General features: G+C 43.3%; 1 protein-coding gene across 1 annotated transcript; it reads left to right on the top strand.

The window, feature by feature from the left end:
• The first annotated feature begins 6,251 nt into the window (after nt 1-6,251).
• On the top strand, nt 6,252-13,313 carry prdm2a (PR domain containing 2, with ZNF domain a). Its single transcript, XM_067240580.1, has 3 exons — nt 6,252-10,652; nt 11,550-12,359; nt 12,439-13,313. Exon 1 carries the CDS (start codon nt 6,286-6,288, stop codon nt 10,627-10,629), a length of 4,344 nt encoding a protein of 1,447 aa, XP_067096681.1. The 5' UTR covers nt 6,252-6,285; the 3' UTR covers nt 10,630-10,652; nt 11,550-12,359; nt 12,439-13,313.
• Nucleotides 13,314-15,704: the final 2,391 nt, after the last annotated feature.

The raw sequence follows: 15,704 nt of genomic DNA, 5'->3' as shown, positions 1-15,704 counted from the left end.
CCTGCCCTGCTCCTATAGAGGTGACAGAGTGTTTAGGAGGAAGACAGAGCTAATGGGAAACAACCAGCGCTAACATACGGAAACAGGCCCAAATAAATTCTCCACGGACAACACAAAGACCCTGCAAGAGAACAATACCCTTTCAGCTTATTCAGCCACGTTCACACAGAGAGGGATTTCTTTCACGTCAGAAACAATGTTCTCCTCATTTCTTCCTCTTGTTTTGTGGTTTTGTGCAAGCAGGAGATATACCATGTATTATAAAACATAATATAAATCTAGTATTCGCTGCTTCTTTGTTCGTGATGGCTGTGAGCTATGCAGATGTCGATTTCTTTGTTGAAAGTGTTCAACAGGTAGCTGGTTGAGCGTGAACATGTTTTTCACGAAACATAGAAGATACATGTCCTGTGATGTTTCAGTATTAGTATTAATTAGTTCAACACACACAGAAAGGATTTCACATAATGACTGATTTTTGTCCACTCTGCATACAGGGCACAGTGGGATGCATATTTCCTGGTGTCAGCGGGGCATTCACGATAAGAATGTGCGTTTTTTTCTTCTTCATGTATGTAGTAAATGTGTGTGTGTGCCCAGTGCCATTCTCTACAATGAGTTTCCCCCTGCCCCAGCCCCGGCCCCTGACCCGGCCCCGGCCCTTCTTGCTGGTCGTGGGCTGTACAGGCTAACGTGTGCACATGAGAGGGTGTGACACATGCCTGCCTGTGAAAGTGCATGAGATCCTGATGTCATGGAGAGAATGTCAGCCCATGGTGGCTCTTGAGTGTAGCAGACAGCTGGGCCTGGGGGTGGGGTAAGAGGGAGCTGGGGTGAGGGGTTGGAGGGGGGGTGGGGGTTGGATGGGGGGGTCAGGGGGACAAGTGTGGGTGACAGGGAGAGCACTGAGCAGACTGGACGCATGTACAGTACATGTGTGGATTGTTTTTTGTCTGTTGTGTGAAGTGGTTTTTTGTTGTTGTTGTTGCTTGTGTGCATGTGTGTGTGTGTGTGTGTGTGTGTGTGCACACTAGTGTGTGCTGCACGGTCTGCGTGTGCCTACGTGTGTCGGAAAGTGTCGCAAAAAAGGGCCCCAAGTGTGTGAGGAAGATGTGAGGGACAAGTTATTCTGTACAGTGTGTGCCCATATGGTGTGTTACTCTAAGGAGGTCAGAGGTCGTCCCTAAGCATGTGTGTGTATGGGGACTTGGTGGGGGGTACCGTTTAAGGTGCGTTCATGAGCATGTGTGTTTACGAGACATTAAGGCTCAGTGGTCCAAGAATGGTATGTGCGTGTGTGTGTGTCTGGGCATGTGTGTGTGTGTGTGTGTGTGGGGGGGGGGGTTGGTAAGCATGTATGCGTATGAGCAGGGTGTGTGTGTGTCGGTGCACATACACATCTACATGTACTGTGTGTGTGTGTGTGTGTGTGTGCGTGTGCACGAAGGCTGCACATCTGGCGTCCTGGGACATATCTGTGTTTTTTTTTGTGTGTTTTTTTTTTGTGGTCCGAGTGACATGACTGTTCGCTCATAAGAGGCCCGGCATTGTGCCTGGCAGCTGGGAACATGCATCGCGGTCGTGTGACACTCAGCCTTCGTGAGAGACCACCATTGTTCCGCTTCTGACACTGTACATTGACGGCTCCGGCACACAGTGGTATTGTGGGTTCCCGAACCCTGGACACTTCCGTGCCCGTACACATGTCGTTAGCGCAAGCCAGTGTCTGTCCCACAGGATGCTCTGCCCTGCATTTCAATCAGGAGGACGTGTGTTTTCGCCCTGCATCGCTGATTTCGCGACTTGTTTCCCCTGTTAGCGACATCGGTTCTTTCGATACACCTACTGACATGGGAGGAAGCGGGCGTGTGCAAGGTTGAGAAACTAAACTGCAGGTTACTTGAAATTCCGGTGAACTTAGATTTTGAGTTCAGCCTGAAAGTGGAGTGCAGGTCTAATCATAGAGCCGTTATCTTGGCAGAGGGCCACCGACGGATCCTATGGCTAACTTGTTTTTAAGAAGTCACAAAAATGGCATGCATGTTCTTTACATGTGGTGGCAACACTTGACACACATGATCATTGTAACTCAACTCAGCAAGTTAGGAGTAGGCTGTACACAGTGAAATGTTCATTCACTAGCCGCCCTACGCCTTGCCAATTATCTAGCCAGACATCTCATTTGCGAGATGACTCGTTCAGATGCATGTGGCTGTGATAGAAGGGACCTATAGTCACTTCATTATTACATTTGACATTTACATTTATGCATTTAGCAGACGCTTTTATCCAAAGTGACTTCCAAGAGAGAGCTTTACAAAAGAGCATAGGTCACTGATCATAACAACGAGATAGCCACAAACATTGCGAGCAGCCAAAACATGAAGCATACATTGTGGAATTATTGCCCCCAGCATGAAATCAAACCAACATTAATGAAGGAAAAAAACATGAGCAAACCCAGCACAGCTTAATCCAATGCTGATCCTTGGAAATATGCTGATTGGCCTCTCAACAAAGAGTATAGTGTACAGTTTAGTGTAGGTAGTACAGTTAGCCGTAGTACAGTTAGCCACAGCATACACTTAACTGTACTACAGTTGTACTAGTAACTGTACTAGTGTTGAGTCACGCAGGAGAAAAGCCCCCAAGCAGGCTTTCCTCCAAGAGCGCTCTTTTCTCTGTCTAACTTGTTTTATATTAAAATGTTTATGATTTAATTTGTCTAGCCCTTTTTACAAGCAGTGTCACAGAGGGCTTCACGTACACCCGTAGAACTGCACCTAAACCAGCTGAAACCCTCAAGGAAAAACTCACCGGACGACTCTGAGAGGAAAACACGGACGAAGCGTTGGGAGGAGCAACTCAGCGAGGAATCCCTTCCTCCAGAGACTGTCGTGACGCAGAGAGGTGCAGACCACAGGCTGAACACAGCCATGCAGACCACAGGCTGAACACAGTCATGCAGACCACAGGCTGAACACAGCCATGCAGACCAGAGGCTGAACACAGCCATGCAGACCACAGGCTGAACACAGCCATGCAGACCACAGGCTGAACACAGCCATGCAGACCACAGGCTGAACACAGCCATGCAGACCAGAGGCTGAACACAGTCATGCAGACCAAAGGCTGAACACAGCCATGCAGACCAGAGGCTGAACACAGCCATGCAGACCACAGGCTGAACACAGCCATGCAGACCACAGGCTGAACACAGCCATGCAGACCAGTGGCTTAAACACAGTCATGCATCGAGATGTTTGCGAAACACAGATATCCAGAGTACCAAATCAGTGCTCAGAGGAGACACATGTCATTTTAAGCAGAGGCTGCCACAGGGCTGGGAAGCTAACACAGAGTTTAATATAAAAAAGGCCACCTTTATCTATATAGATAAATAAATAAATAGATATAAAAAGACAGATAAATCCTCCCCATCGGTAAGAGGAGTGGGCCCATGGGACATGGGTTAGGGTTAACCACACGAGACCACCGCCCATACGATGGCATGACACATGTAGGCCCTGTGCATTCCGCCACGAAGAATGTTCTCTATGTTGACATGGATCTGAAGGCGGAGATATGCCACGAGAACAGGGAGTGATGCCCATGTGTGTGTAGGTGCTGGATTAATGCAAGCAAGCTCCTTGTGACTCAATTGACGATTGTTTAGAACACAGAGGATTGGTGAGTGTTGGGGGCCATGAAGGCATTCTTCAAATAGCCATTGTGGGTTAAAAGTGTCAGCTGTGTTTGTCTTTTACTCTTTTTTCATGCATTCAATACCCCATTATGGTACATAGCCCGATTGTGCTGAATATCACAGTTCTCGGGAAACTGACAACAATTCCTGCTTTCAGAATGAATCTTTTATACAAAAAACGTTTTTTTTTGAGAAGACACTGATCTGATCGATTTAGAAGGGTTCTGTGGAATCTATAAATGCAAATCTTGTGTGTGGCTAAATGTTTTAAAAGGTTACAAATAAAATGCAAGTCTGAGGTCTTACGTATTGACAATGTTGTCTGGATTTATGATAAAAAATTAATTACAGCAAGGAAACGGCTTTCCTAGAAGTACCTCATGATAAACGAGATGTAAAGAAATTATAGAAAGAAATTGACTAGGCTATTTATTTATATTGGGCCACGGGGCCCTCTGATGGACAATAAAAGTAACTGCATTCAAATTACATAGCGAGACTTCGTTCAAATAAACAATTTTCCCGAAGTTAGTTCATATATTAATTGATCTGTATTTGTATTTGTTATTTTATTAAATTCGTTCAAGTCATTGAACAAGCTAACCGCAGTAGGCTATCTAAATGATATGGTAAGGTAAAGATCACATAGTACACAAATCACATTGCACTCTTCTTTATATGTTATTTTATTTTTTAAATAACATATTGTATGTATGTATATATATATACATATATATATTTACATTGTATAGTAGTGGTTAGAATAATTTAGATACTTTTGTACATTTTGTACATTTTATATTTCAACCTCTTGTACGTTTACCGTATGCACCTTCGTGCTATAGTACATTGCTGCTTCAATGCAGGACTCATATTGATAACGTTGTGAAATTCAGGAACGCTATGGCACATACGGTAACTTGAATGTAGCCTTAGCAAAACAACTGCGCGTTCTTCCCCGTTGGCCGCAACAACCCCGTTGCTGACTGGCCCGAAATCTCTTTTATGCTTATTCCAGCCAATCGAAATCCTGGAGAAAACTGCTGTTGCGGTACAATGGGGGAAACAGCTCAACTGCAGCCTGCACCAAAGGAATAATAAACAAGCCTACGTGCAAGAAGCTCCTGTTAAGAAAAGTATGTTGTGAAATTGTAAATACTAAAAGCAGAACTACAACATAGCACAGATTGCTGTCATAAATAGCCGTAATGTCACAGACGCGAACATGGCTTTTGCATTTTAGCAGTGCATGCGTACCTAGCATAGTGCTGCTGGCTAACTAGCTTCTTTAGCTAAACACAGCTATGTTGTTAACGATCGAAGTAGGTTTACTCAGTCTTTAAAATCGCTTTAGAAATAGTATTGCAAAGTGTGCCATAGCAGTTTAATTTGCGTGCTTTGTTGCAAGTAGTACGTGGGTGGAAAGTGTGTACGTTGGAATGCCAACATGCAACAGCAGGTAGACAGGTGACCTTTCAGTTTCAGTGCAGTTTTGACACAGATCTGACAGGAGTTGCTAGCTAGCTATCTTATAGATGTTTACGAAATGTGCACTGTTCATCAGCGACTGTTGCTTGATAGATTAGAGATTGGGCACGTTTGAAATAACATAATTGCAAATTATTGTAGACTGGATTTGCGCATTAAAAGTATGGACGACCTGATGATATTGACGAGTAAACCAGTCGCATGGCCTAACGTTAGCTAAACATCGAAATTCTTTATCGTTGTTCTTTATTGGGAAAGGAATGTACGGTAACATTATCGACTTTCGCCAACTCGAGATTTACCTAATGAATTCTATCTTTCCAAGAAGATATTCCGTGCAGTCTTAGAGGCTAATTGGTAGGGCCTTAAAGGCCGTTGATTATTATTAGCTGCGTCCTACAAGGCCCTCTGCGTGGTATAAATATGTTATGCATCACATGAATGTTTAGTGACATTTAATTTGCTTTACGTTGGACAATTCTAACCCATTGAACAAAAGGAAGACTATTACTGTTCAGAGCGTGATGCTTTAATTGAGCAGGTGAAAATGACAGTGACGAGTATCACTGCTGGTTGTCATTGTGAGTAAGGAACCAGGTTCAATACGTCTTATCAGGTTGTGGAGGTGTTTTTTAAATAATATTACTCAGAGCAGTACTCATTCTCCTTCATGTTTAATTGTTGTCTTTTTATTCCACAGCCATCAATTATCAAACAACAGAAAGAGAAATAGAGAATGGATTAAGCATGGATTCAGTCCAGAATATGGTAAGCTATGAGCTATGCTTCACCTAGGCTACTCCTATAACCGCTTTGCATGTTTGCAAATAAACGTTTGAATAAATAACGAGTAATGAATATATTTATAAATATATTTAGTATAAAGTTATTAATCCATTATCATCATCTGCAAATCATTCCTAAACTATAACATATTTTTGCTGCAATGTGTGTAAGCTGCTTTTTTGTTTGTTGCCTAATTGTTATATTTGTTGAATTATAGGTTTGAAATTTGAGAAGGTCTTCTACCACATTTCACTTGTAGCGGTTGCTGTGTCGCAAAACCCCACTGGACACGGCCTGCTGAGTCAATGGAGGACTCTCCAAAGTTAAACATTTCAAAGTTTGGGGAGGATGAAAATGTAGAAGAGCAGCAGCAGGAGGAAGAAGAGGAGGAGGAAGAGGACAATGACGATTACGAGGAAGAGGAGATTGAGGATAAGGACTCGGATTCAAACGCGTCCTGCCAAAGACCTGACGCCAAACTCTCTGGAAACCTGAGTGAGGGTATAGAACCAGTCCCTGAGGGGATGCAAGAGGATTCTGACCGTGACGCTGATGTCGAATTCCGTGACTCATTCCCCTGCCAGCACTGTGACAGACATTTCACCAGTAGGCAAGGCTTGGAACGTCACTTACACATACACGCTTTGGCCAACCACCAGACGCATACATTTAAATGTAAATACTGCAGCAAGTCTTTTGGCTCAAAGGTTGGTCGGAGGAGACATGAAAGGAGGCATGAGAGGACGAGGCCTGGCTCGTTGATAAAGCCAGTGGGCTCCGTGTGTTCTCCGTTACAGACTGACGCTGCCTCTGCGGCAGCTGGCTCCTGTACCTCAGGTTTGGCAGAGGGAGATCCTAAATCCGTCTGTGACGAGCGTGGAGAATCACGGGGCGATCATGCCTGCAAGTACTGCAAAAAGGTTTTCAGCACGCACACGAACATGCGACGACATCAGCGCAGAATTCACGAGCGACACCTCAGGCTCAAAGGAAAGTCCCTGCTGTCGTCGTCGCAGGCAACGCCGCTGAAACTGTCGGCCACGTCGTCTCAGAAGGACCCCAAGCTCGTCTGCGAGACAAACCCAGCTGTAGTTCAAGTGAACGAGGGAGAACAAGAGCAGCAGTACATGCTCGACATCTCCAGTAACATCTCGGAGAACCTCAGCTTTTATATCGACGGGAAGATAGTGTCGACCAGCACTGTCAGCACTTGTGAAGTACTGGAAGTCAACGCTGGAACTGCCCTGGTTAGCCTGGATGCAGTGATTCTTAATCCCGCCCAGATTGGCCAGGCTCTGAATGTGGAGGCTGCTACAGGGAAAGAAATCCCCGGTCAGCCATTGACGAAAAGGAGAACCGCAACACCGCCTCTGCTACCACAAATAAAAACCGAACTGGAATCAGAGTCAGTACTTACATCCTCTTCCTCGTCTATTATGTCCTCACTGATAGAAAGTCTGCTTCCTCATAATACAGAGTCTACAGTTCTCCAGAAGGAGAAAACTGTTTTCCTGTCGCCTAAATTAAAACAGCTCTTACAGAGTCAAGATGGCCTCAGGCCTACTCTTGCCCTAATTACAGATGGCCAGAATCTATGTTCGCCACTCTCCCTCACTGTCTTGCCAGCAGGATCCGGGAGGTTTAAAAGGAGAACTGGATCTCCTCCAAACACACCGCAACAAAGCCCGACGTTAAATGTTGAAAACACAGTACCCGACCAAGGAGGTTCAGCGGTGCTCATTGAACCGCAGTCGAAAAGTCACTGTAGTTCACCCGCACTCGACATGTCGAGTAATGATGACAACGCTTCCTGTCCGCCTGTGGAGGAGCCAATGACGACTTGCGTCCTGCACGATGGCTGGCCTTCGATGAGCGGTGGTAATTCCTGCAACCAGCAACCTCTGGATCTCTCTGCTGCCGTCAGAAGAAGCGAAGACGAGGCGTCCGAGGAAGCGGTGTTAGATTTGAGTTTGCAAAGAAAGAGCCCTGACGATTTAGAAACAAAGGGAGATGTTACACTTCAGCCTCCAGCCAAAAAGAGAAAGCCTGACGCCAGCATGTTGGCAAAGGTCCTAAGAAATGAGTACGCAAACCTAGATATTAGCGGCGGCGAGCAAGGAGTGGATTTGTGCGAAAATTCCGAGGCACCTTTAGTCACAGACATTGCTATAGTAACCACCTCTGACATATCAGCTGCTACTGAAGGACTTGTGTTTGGATTGGCCCTTCCCGCTGCTACACTCAATCCATCACCTTCCTCTAATCCGGTCTCCATCCATCCTTCATCATGTACTTTTGCACTTACTGCTTCTTCTACACATACAGTACTCCCAACTTCACCCTCACTGTTTACAGTTTTAGCACCACCCACTTGTACTTCAACCTCTGGTGTTGTGACCCCGAAAATATCCTCAGAACCTTTTGTCATCTGCACTGACAAACCGTTTAACTCAGATGTGCAGTGTAATTTGAGCACTGGCTTGCCAGATTGGGCTACTGCCAATGCTGCAAGCCTGGTTACCATCTCCCAGCCTATTGACCCAACACTTAATCTACACAGTCAAATGTTTCTTGCCGATCCCAATATTAATCAAATGGCACTCACTGCACCGATTCTTCACTCGACCATCAGCTCTGAAGTTCCTTGTCCACCAGCTTTGACTCTTAACGATTCTCTTGTCAACTCCTTTAACATTACAAGCAACACTGTTTTAATTGAATGTACCATAGCCCTAGATGCCCCAGAGAATATTGTACCAACTGCTATAACAGTACAGGAAAGCCTTGGGGAACCCCCATCACCAGTTGAGATGGTCATAAATCATGTTGAGCAGCAACAGATTGTTTCCATGCCTCATCAAGACACTGCTGAACCTGCTTATCTAGTATCCTCCTTAGCAGAATCTGTCACTCTTTCAACCACAGCTACGGTCATACCTGATTTTCCTCCTGATGGAGAAATAAATGAAACCCCTGTCTCTGACGTAAAACAGGAAGTAACCCAAAAAGAGGAGAAAACGGAAGAATCGATAGATGACTCTAAGAACGCCATTGAAACGACACCTGAAACAGCCCCACCCACCTCCACTGAAACGGCAGAAGAAGCAAATGACACCAAGCCAGTGGAGACTTTCACGAAGAACTTCATGTGCAATGTTTGCGACAAGCTTTTTCATTCTATGAAGGAGCTGGGCCATCACGTAAGTGAGCATTCTGACACGTGGCCGTACAAATGCGAGTTCTGTGTGCAGCTGTTCGACAACCCCTCTGCTTTGCTCGAACACCGCTCGTCCCTCCACGGTGTCGGCAAGATCTACATTTGCAGTTTGTGTACCAAGGAATTTGCCTACCTTTGCAACCTGAAACACCACCAGGAAGAGCTGCATCAGGGCCAGCAGTGCACCCACACAGAGGAAGAGAAGGGCAAGCTACGACCCCAGAATTACAACAGTTCAGGGAAAGTCAACCCAGAGACTATACCGCTCAAACCCCCAACGGAGTCCGATCGAATTGTAACAAAGGACGAGGAAGAACTGGACGAGGCCACCGAGGAATTATTCACAACAATAAAGATAATGGCTTCTGACGGACTAAAGGTCAAAGGTCCAGATGTGCGCCTTGGGATCAACCAGCATTACCCCAGCTATAAACCTCCTCCTTTTCCCTACCACAATCGCTCGCCTGCTGGCTCCGTGGCGTCAGCCACCAACTTCACCACCCACAATATCCCTCAGACCTTCAGCACTGCAATCCGATGCACCAAGTGTGGCAAAAGCTTTGATAACATGCCCGAGCTTCACAAACACATCCTTTCCTGCGCCAACGCCAGTGACAAAAGACGTTACACGCCCAAGAAGAATCCTATTCCACTTCGACACTTTGCAAAAGCCCAAAATGGAGTGTTGTCTTCTACTAACGCTACAAATGGACAGAATGCCCCCCAGATGGCGAGTCAAACCAACAGGCCCAAATCGAATCAGGAAGCCCCTCCCAAACAGAAGCTAAGTGCACTCAACAAAAGGAAAAAACAGTTGGTTCAAAGAGCCATCACGCGGAGGAGTAAGTCACAAGGCGCTTCGTCTAATAAAGTCTCCTCCGCTCAAGTGGTGGAGGAGCAGGAGATCTTTGCCTGTCCGCACTGCAGTAGGGAGTTCACGTACCGCCGGAGCCGAACTAAGCACATGGCAGTGTGCCCCATGAAACCGAAAGAGACGAAGAAGAGAAAAGACGGAGACGTCTCCTTCACTAAAGAAAACAACGGGCACCTTCGACGAGGAGCAGCTCAGGAAGAAGAGAAAAAGCAAGCACCCCAACAGAAGACCAGAGCCCACAGTTCCAACCTGGCAAAGAGGGCGGCCAACACACCTGAACAAGCGGTTCTAGCAAACAAAAAAAGTAGAACCATCGCAAAGGGAAGCGTCCAACCACAGCAAGAGGCTCCCAAGCTCACGGCTCTGTCCGTAGTGCGGCCGATCAACTCTCAACGCCAAGACGGTAGGGGACAGCATGGTGTCAAAGACGTCCCTAACAGCGTTACTGTGGTAAACACCAGACAGGCTCCCCCACAGACTATGCAGGAGGTTTCCCCACAGGCAGACACACCAGGGAGTGAGGGAGTGTCTGGCCAGGAGAGGGTTGGCGGTGAATGAAGAAGAGATCAGAAGACCAACAGGTAAGACGCATGTACATTTACATTTATTCATTTAGCAGACGCTTTTATCAAAAACGACTTCCAAGAGGGAGCTTTACAAAGTGCATAGGTCACTGATCATAACAACGAGATAGCCACAAAACATTGCGAGTAGCCAAAACATGAAGCACACATTGTGAACAACCAAAGTAAGTGCCAAAGGGAAGAACCATAAGAGCATGTAGTTAAACAAGTTACAATTAAACAACATGAACTGCTATAAGTGCAAGTGTACCTGTGGAGAAAAAAAAACAAGCAACAATAATAAAAACAATATATCACAGCGAGTACAAACAATTTTAAATCAGTTACCACTAACCACAAGAGCAACAAGTCTCTGAGCAAGAGTCATTGTGATCCTTGAGGAAACTAACATCGGGTCAAGCGAACCATTCCTAAGTACCGTTGTACTCCCGGAACAAGTGCGTCTTGAGCCTTTTCTTGAAGGTGGAGAGATAGTCAGTGTCTCTGATGGAGGTGGGGAGTTGATTCCACCACTGGGGGGCCAGTGTATTTGTACAGGGAGGATTGTTTTGTTGTTGTAATGTTCATACACTGAATATTGATAAGGGTGTCATTTATGGGGACCTACAAATGTTTTAGTTGTTTTAAAATATTCTTTACGTATACAAGTTATTCTCATTGAGATTTATTTATTTTTCAAAAGATACCTGTTCAACTGCAGCAGGGGATTCAACGTTTCAGACAATATGTATTTACATGAACACAAACCTGACCCAGACAAGATACACATATTTACACAATGCAAAAAACAACTGAGAATATGTCCCAGATTGATGAATTACTCTTAGACAAATTGCTGTTCATGGATTTATGTAATTAAATTAAACTGTTGTCCCGTGTATGTTCTCTTTACAGGTTTCTACTCTATTAAAGTGATTTGATGTGGCTCTGCAGTAATTGGGCTGAGCAATTACAAAACAGACTACTGCTGGAGGGAAGTACAGAGCAGCATAGATGTTCAGAGGACTAATGGACCTTTTCCCACAACTTAATGAAGAAAATTGTGTTAAATAAGTAAAGAGGAATGCCTAGAAAAAGGATTGGACAATATTTGGGCGCTTTTGTAGTTCAGTTTTATATATTTCTTGTCTATTTCAGAGACCGTTTGGAAAAGACTGCTGTGCACTTTTGTGAGGAGAGCTTCACATGCAATTATTGTGTAAATCACAGGATGGTTTGGTTGAATACAAAATCTAGCAAACAAGGCCATTTTCCTGGTTATCTAAAATGTTTCATTTTTATTTTGCAGGTGGCAATCAAATGGGCATGCAATCATACTGCTTTGATCTCTGTGTACTGTCCGTGGCCTTTGTGTTTGTACAGTTATTGCATGCTAACAGCTTGTTGTACATTGTCCTGATCCAAGTGTATGGAGATTTACAACCACATGTTTGAATTTGAATGATGCTTCAAGGTAAAGTCTACCATGTTAAACAAGGGAGTCCTGTATTTATTGATAAATTGGATTGAATCCATGAAATAAAGTGTACTGCCTGGTGCTGGTTTATAACCTGAAGGGTTACGGTTTATTTAACTGATTGAATAGATTGCATTTAAGCACTGATTGTTAGATTAAGGAATACATATTATAATTTAAGGACAATGGGAATGTAACATTTAACAAAACCATAAGTGAGAGATTGTCTATTATCCAAAGATTTCACTGTGCCATAGAAATATGATATAAAACATTTTTGACTGTTGTTTTTGAATTTGAATTCAGATTTAACGAACAAGAGTTAAGACTTGAGTTCGTCACAAGGTTTCAGAAACTACTTGTGATATAATTTGCACAGAGTTTTACCCCAAATTGACAAAAATGACAATATTTGGTATGGAATACAGCTCACATGTGAAAGTGTACTGTTATATTTACTACTTAGATTGTCATATTGCCATGGGGATAAATTAACGATATGTTGCTTGCTGTCAAAGATGGACTGTAATTTAATTTTGCTTTTTCTCTTACCAATGTAGAGAAACGTGTTGTAGCACAATTACATTTTATGGTAAATGTTTATCTGATATATATGATTGGAATTTATTCAAAACTGGAAGATATATGTGAAATATTATATTTAATTCGGTAACTTGGTTTTTGGTTACAGAGGCCCTATTGTGAGAGTCAAGCTTTCATTAACAGTGTATTGTCTGTTTGTTGCTAATTTACATGTCTCTTTTGAAACTATGTGGCCGGAATCCTCATGTTTCAAAGCGTGAAATAGGAGAAGTGTTTGTTCATTTAACTCCAGCATACTAATGTGATTTGAAATTCATGGGGAAGATAAGCAGGGTGATTTGTCTATGTAATTGGTGGTTAATCAATAGTATCACAGACAAATAATATTTTGTGTTTGTATAATCCCTGAAATTAGTTCTCGGGATTAGTGCAGTCTTTTCCCTCGGTTATGTCTTTCATTCAGACTGACCTTGGAGCGTTTTGTGGAAGGTAGAGACAAAATAATGTGAAAACTGCTTGTAGCATCTCAATGTAATATAAGTCATGTATATTTATGAATAATTTCAATCATTTATCAATATGAATGGGTCTGTGTACGATTTGCACTAATGTTTTCTTTTCTCAAAGTGTGTTAAATAAACAGAGAATGTCCAATTGGATTTGTTTGAGGAACAATATAGTATAGCCTAATATTGTAGAAACAATCATTTTATCCTTCCACTGCATTTGCTTTATGGTCTCCTCATACTGACAATCTTAAGATATTGATATCTTGACATCATGCATTGCCTTACCAATTTCATACTAAATATCTTGTGAAAATAGTTTTACTGTTGTCCAGATGGTGGTGCACTTTCCATACAAGACCGATAAAGTAAACAACTGCATGCAATGGAGAGATATTATCACATCCCTAATACAATGACAGGATATTTGCCTCCAGTTGTGATTGAACATTAGATGATTTATAGAGTTTTATTATTCCTTGTTATGTGTTGTTCCACAGTTGGCCTCCATGGTTTATGAATAATTGATTTCCATGGTTCTAAAATAATTTCCAAATTCAAGAGTTAAAAGTAGCACGATATTTTCTTCTGCACCACTTATATGTACATTTCAATCTCTTGATGTCCTCCCGTCGGTCTGATTCTACAAGATATTTTTTCTTTTTGATTGCATCAGTTTTCCCCTCAGCATATATTTTTTCCCATTTTTTCAGTTACCTGTTTTTATCGGAGTAGTCTGCAGGGTGTCAGTCATTCATTAATGAAAGTGAAGACGTGTTTTCTTTTCCATGTCTGTGGCTATGCCATGAATAACTTTAGTTCTAATCGCGGGCCGTATATTCTGAAGCCCCTGCCACCTTAGTTTTTTTTTAACACATCTGTCATCCTGTTGATGGTAGCTAGAGATGAGGCACGCTTGGTTGCAATGGGATGCAACAGTGGCGAAAGCTGGAATAGGCTATGTAAACACACACACAAAAAAAAACATTAAACCCACAATCATTAGTTCAATGTAGGTAATCAACTACAAATAAGTCACGTGACTCTTTAGGTCGCCATGGGTCATGCCATACTAGCATGTCTGTATGTCATTGCACCTTATAGAAATATGTCAGATGAAATATTGGGAACACGGTTCTACAGTATGGAGGGTGTTTGATTTGGAGTAGGTAATCACAGGAAGCGCCCAGTGAAAGCGCAGGTTGTTTATGTTTTCCCCAGCAGCACTGATTACGTGTTTCCCAAGCCGTGCGTGCTTTCGTCTGTCACAGTGACATATAACCGCAATTCCCTGCCTCCCTCCCCTGCGTCACGGACTGCAAATGTCCCTATTGTAGCACACACTCCTGTCACTGTGCAGACAGATAGACAACCCTACTATGTGGAAAGAATACACTTCATGGTTATGCTTAGGAGAGACTGCTACAGGGCCTCATCCTATTCACTGACTTTCAAATAATATCCATGGTCGATCTGTGATTTATATGCAACCTTACACTCTGTATTGAGTGGGTCTTCAGGTGCTGTTGGTGTAAAAGAAGTTAGACGTGCATTCAATCACATTTTTACAATCGACTGTGCCATCATTCTGTATCCTTGTCATTTCCAGACAGGAAGGAGCAGAACAGATCGATCTCTGGATTCAGATCTCCTACACAACTGCAGTAGTCTGTCTACCAGACCACTGTCTGACACACCACGGCAAAACAGTAAATTACACACATCAGTTACATAACAGCAATTAAAAACGGTTAAAGTGCGTTTGACCACCATGTAACTGGGCACTTACACGAGAGATCTATTGGTTTAATTGCAGTGGTTGGGACAAATCAATTTCACCCAAGCATTTGACCATAGTTTATGGTAAGTAATTCACCCATGTATCTTACTCAACCTATGTCGTGTGAGCTTGTGTATGCGTCCTCCTCACTTTCGGTTTGAATTAGGCATTCAAGATCGTTTTTCCTTCAGATCTCTGTCTCTGAGAATATGAGATCATCTCTCGGTTGATGCCAGAAAAGTACCCAGAGATTATGGCTGGCGCATGACATCTGGAGTGCCTATGTGCCATTTCACAGCCTGCAGACATTTCACAGAGTTCACATACTTTCCGTGGGCACAAAACTGAACACTATGTTATCTTATTAGTGTCCTATCCCAAAGCTAAACTGAAGCCTCCACAGAAGTAGATGACATTAGAAGTGGGGGACCTGATGGTATGGACCGGAGGCTATGTCCCTGACTTCTGAATCTAAATAATGTCTGTGATGTTGATGTATCTCTGTCTCACTGCGTGTCTGTCTCCACTGTTTATTCATTCAAAAATCCTGACTGGCCCTACATGCTCTGAAACAGACAAATCCTTCAATTACACACTTCTGATTCATATACAGTAAATTCACAGAGATTGTCTATTCCTCTTTACTAATCTACAGAAGTGTTATTGTAGTTTTCAGTAGAAATTTTCAGTAGAAATCTTCAGTTGGATCTATTTGGATACAGAAAATTCATGACTTACTGGAACACAACATAAATGTTAACATT

This window comes from Osmerus mordax, chromosome 7 (assembly GCF_038355195.1).
Source record: "Osmerus mordax isolate fOsmMor3 chromosome 7, fOsmMor3.pri, whole genome shotgun sequence".
Lineage (NCBI taxonomy): Eukaryota > Metazoa > Chordata > Actinopteri > Osmeriformes > Osmeridae > Osmerus > Osmerus mordax.
This window is presented reverse-complemented; position numbering and strand designations above follow the sequence as displayed.

Bases quoted from the DNA above. Each gene is read 5' to 3' on its own strand.
- prdm2a (XM_067240580.1), top strand. From the start codon at position 6,286: ATGGAGGACTCTCCAAAGTTAAACATTTCAAAGTTTGGGGAGGATGAA.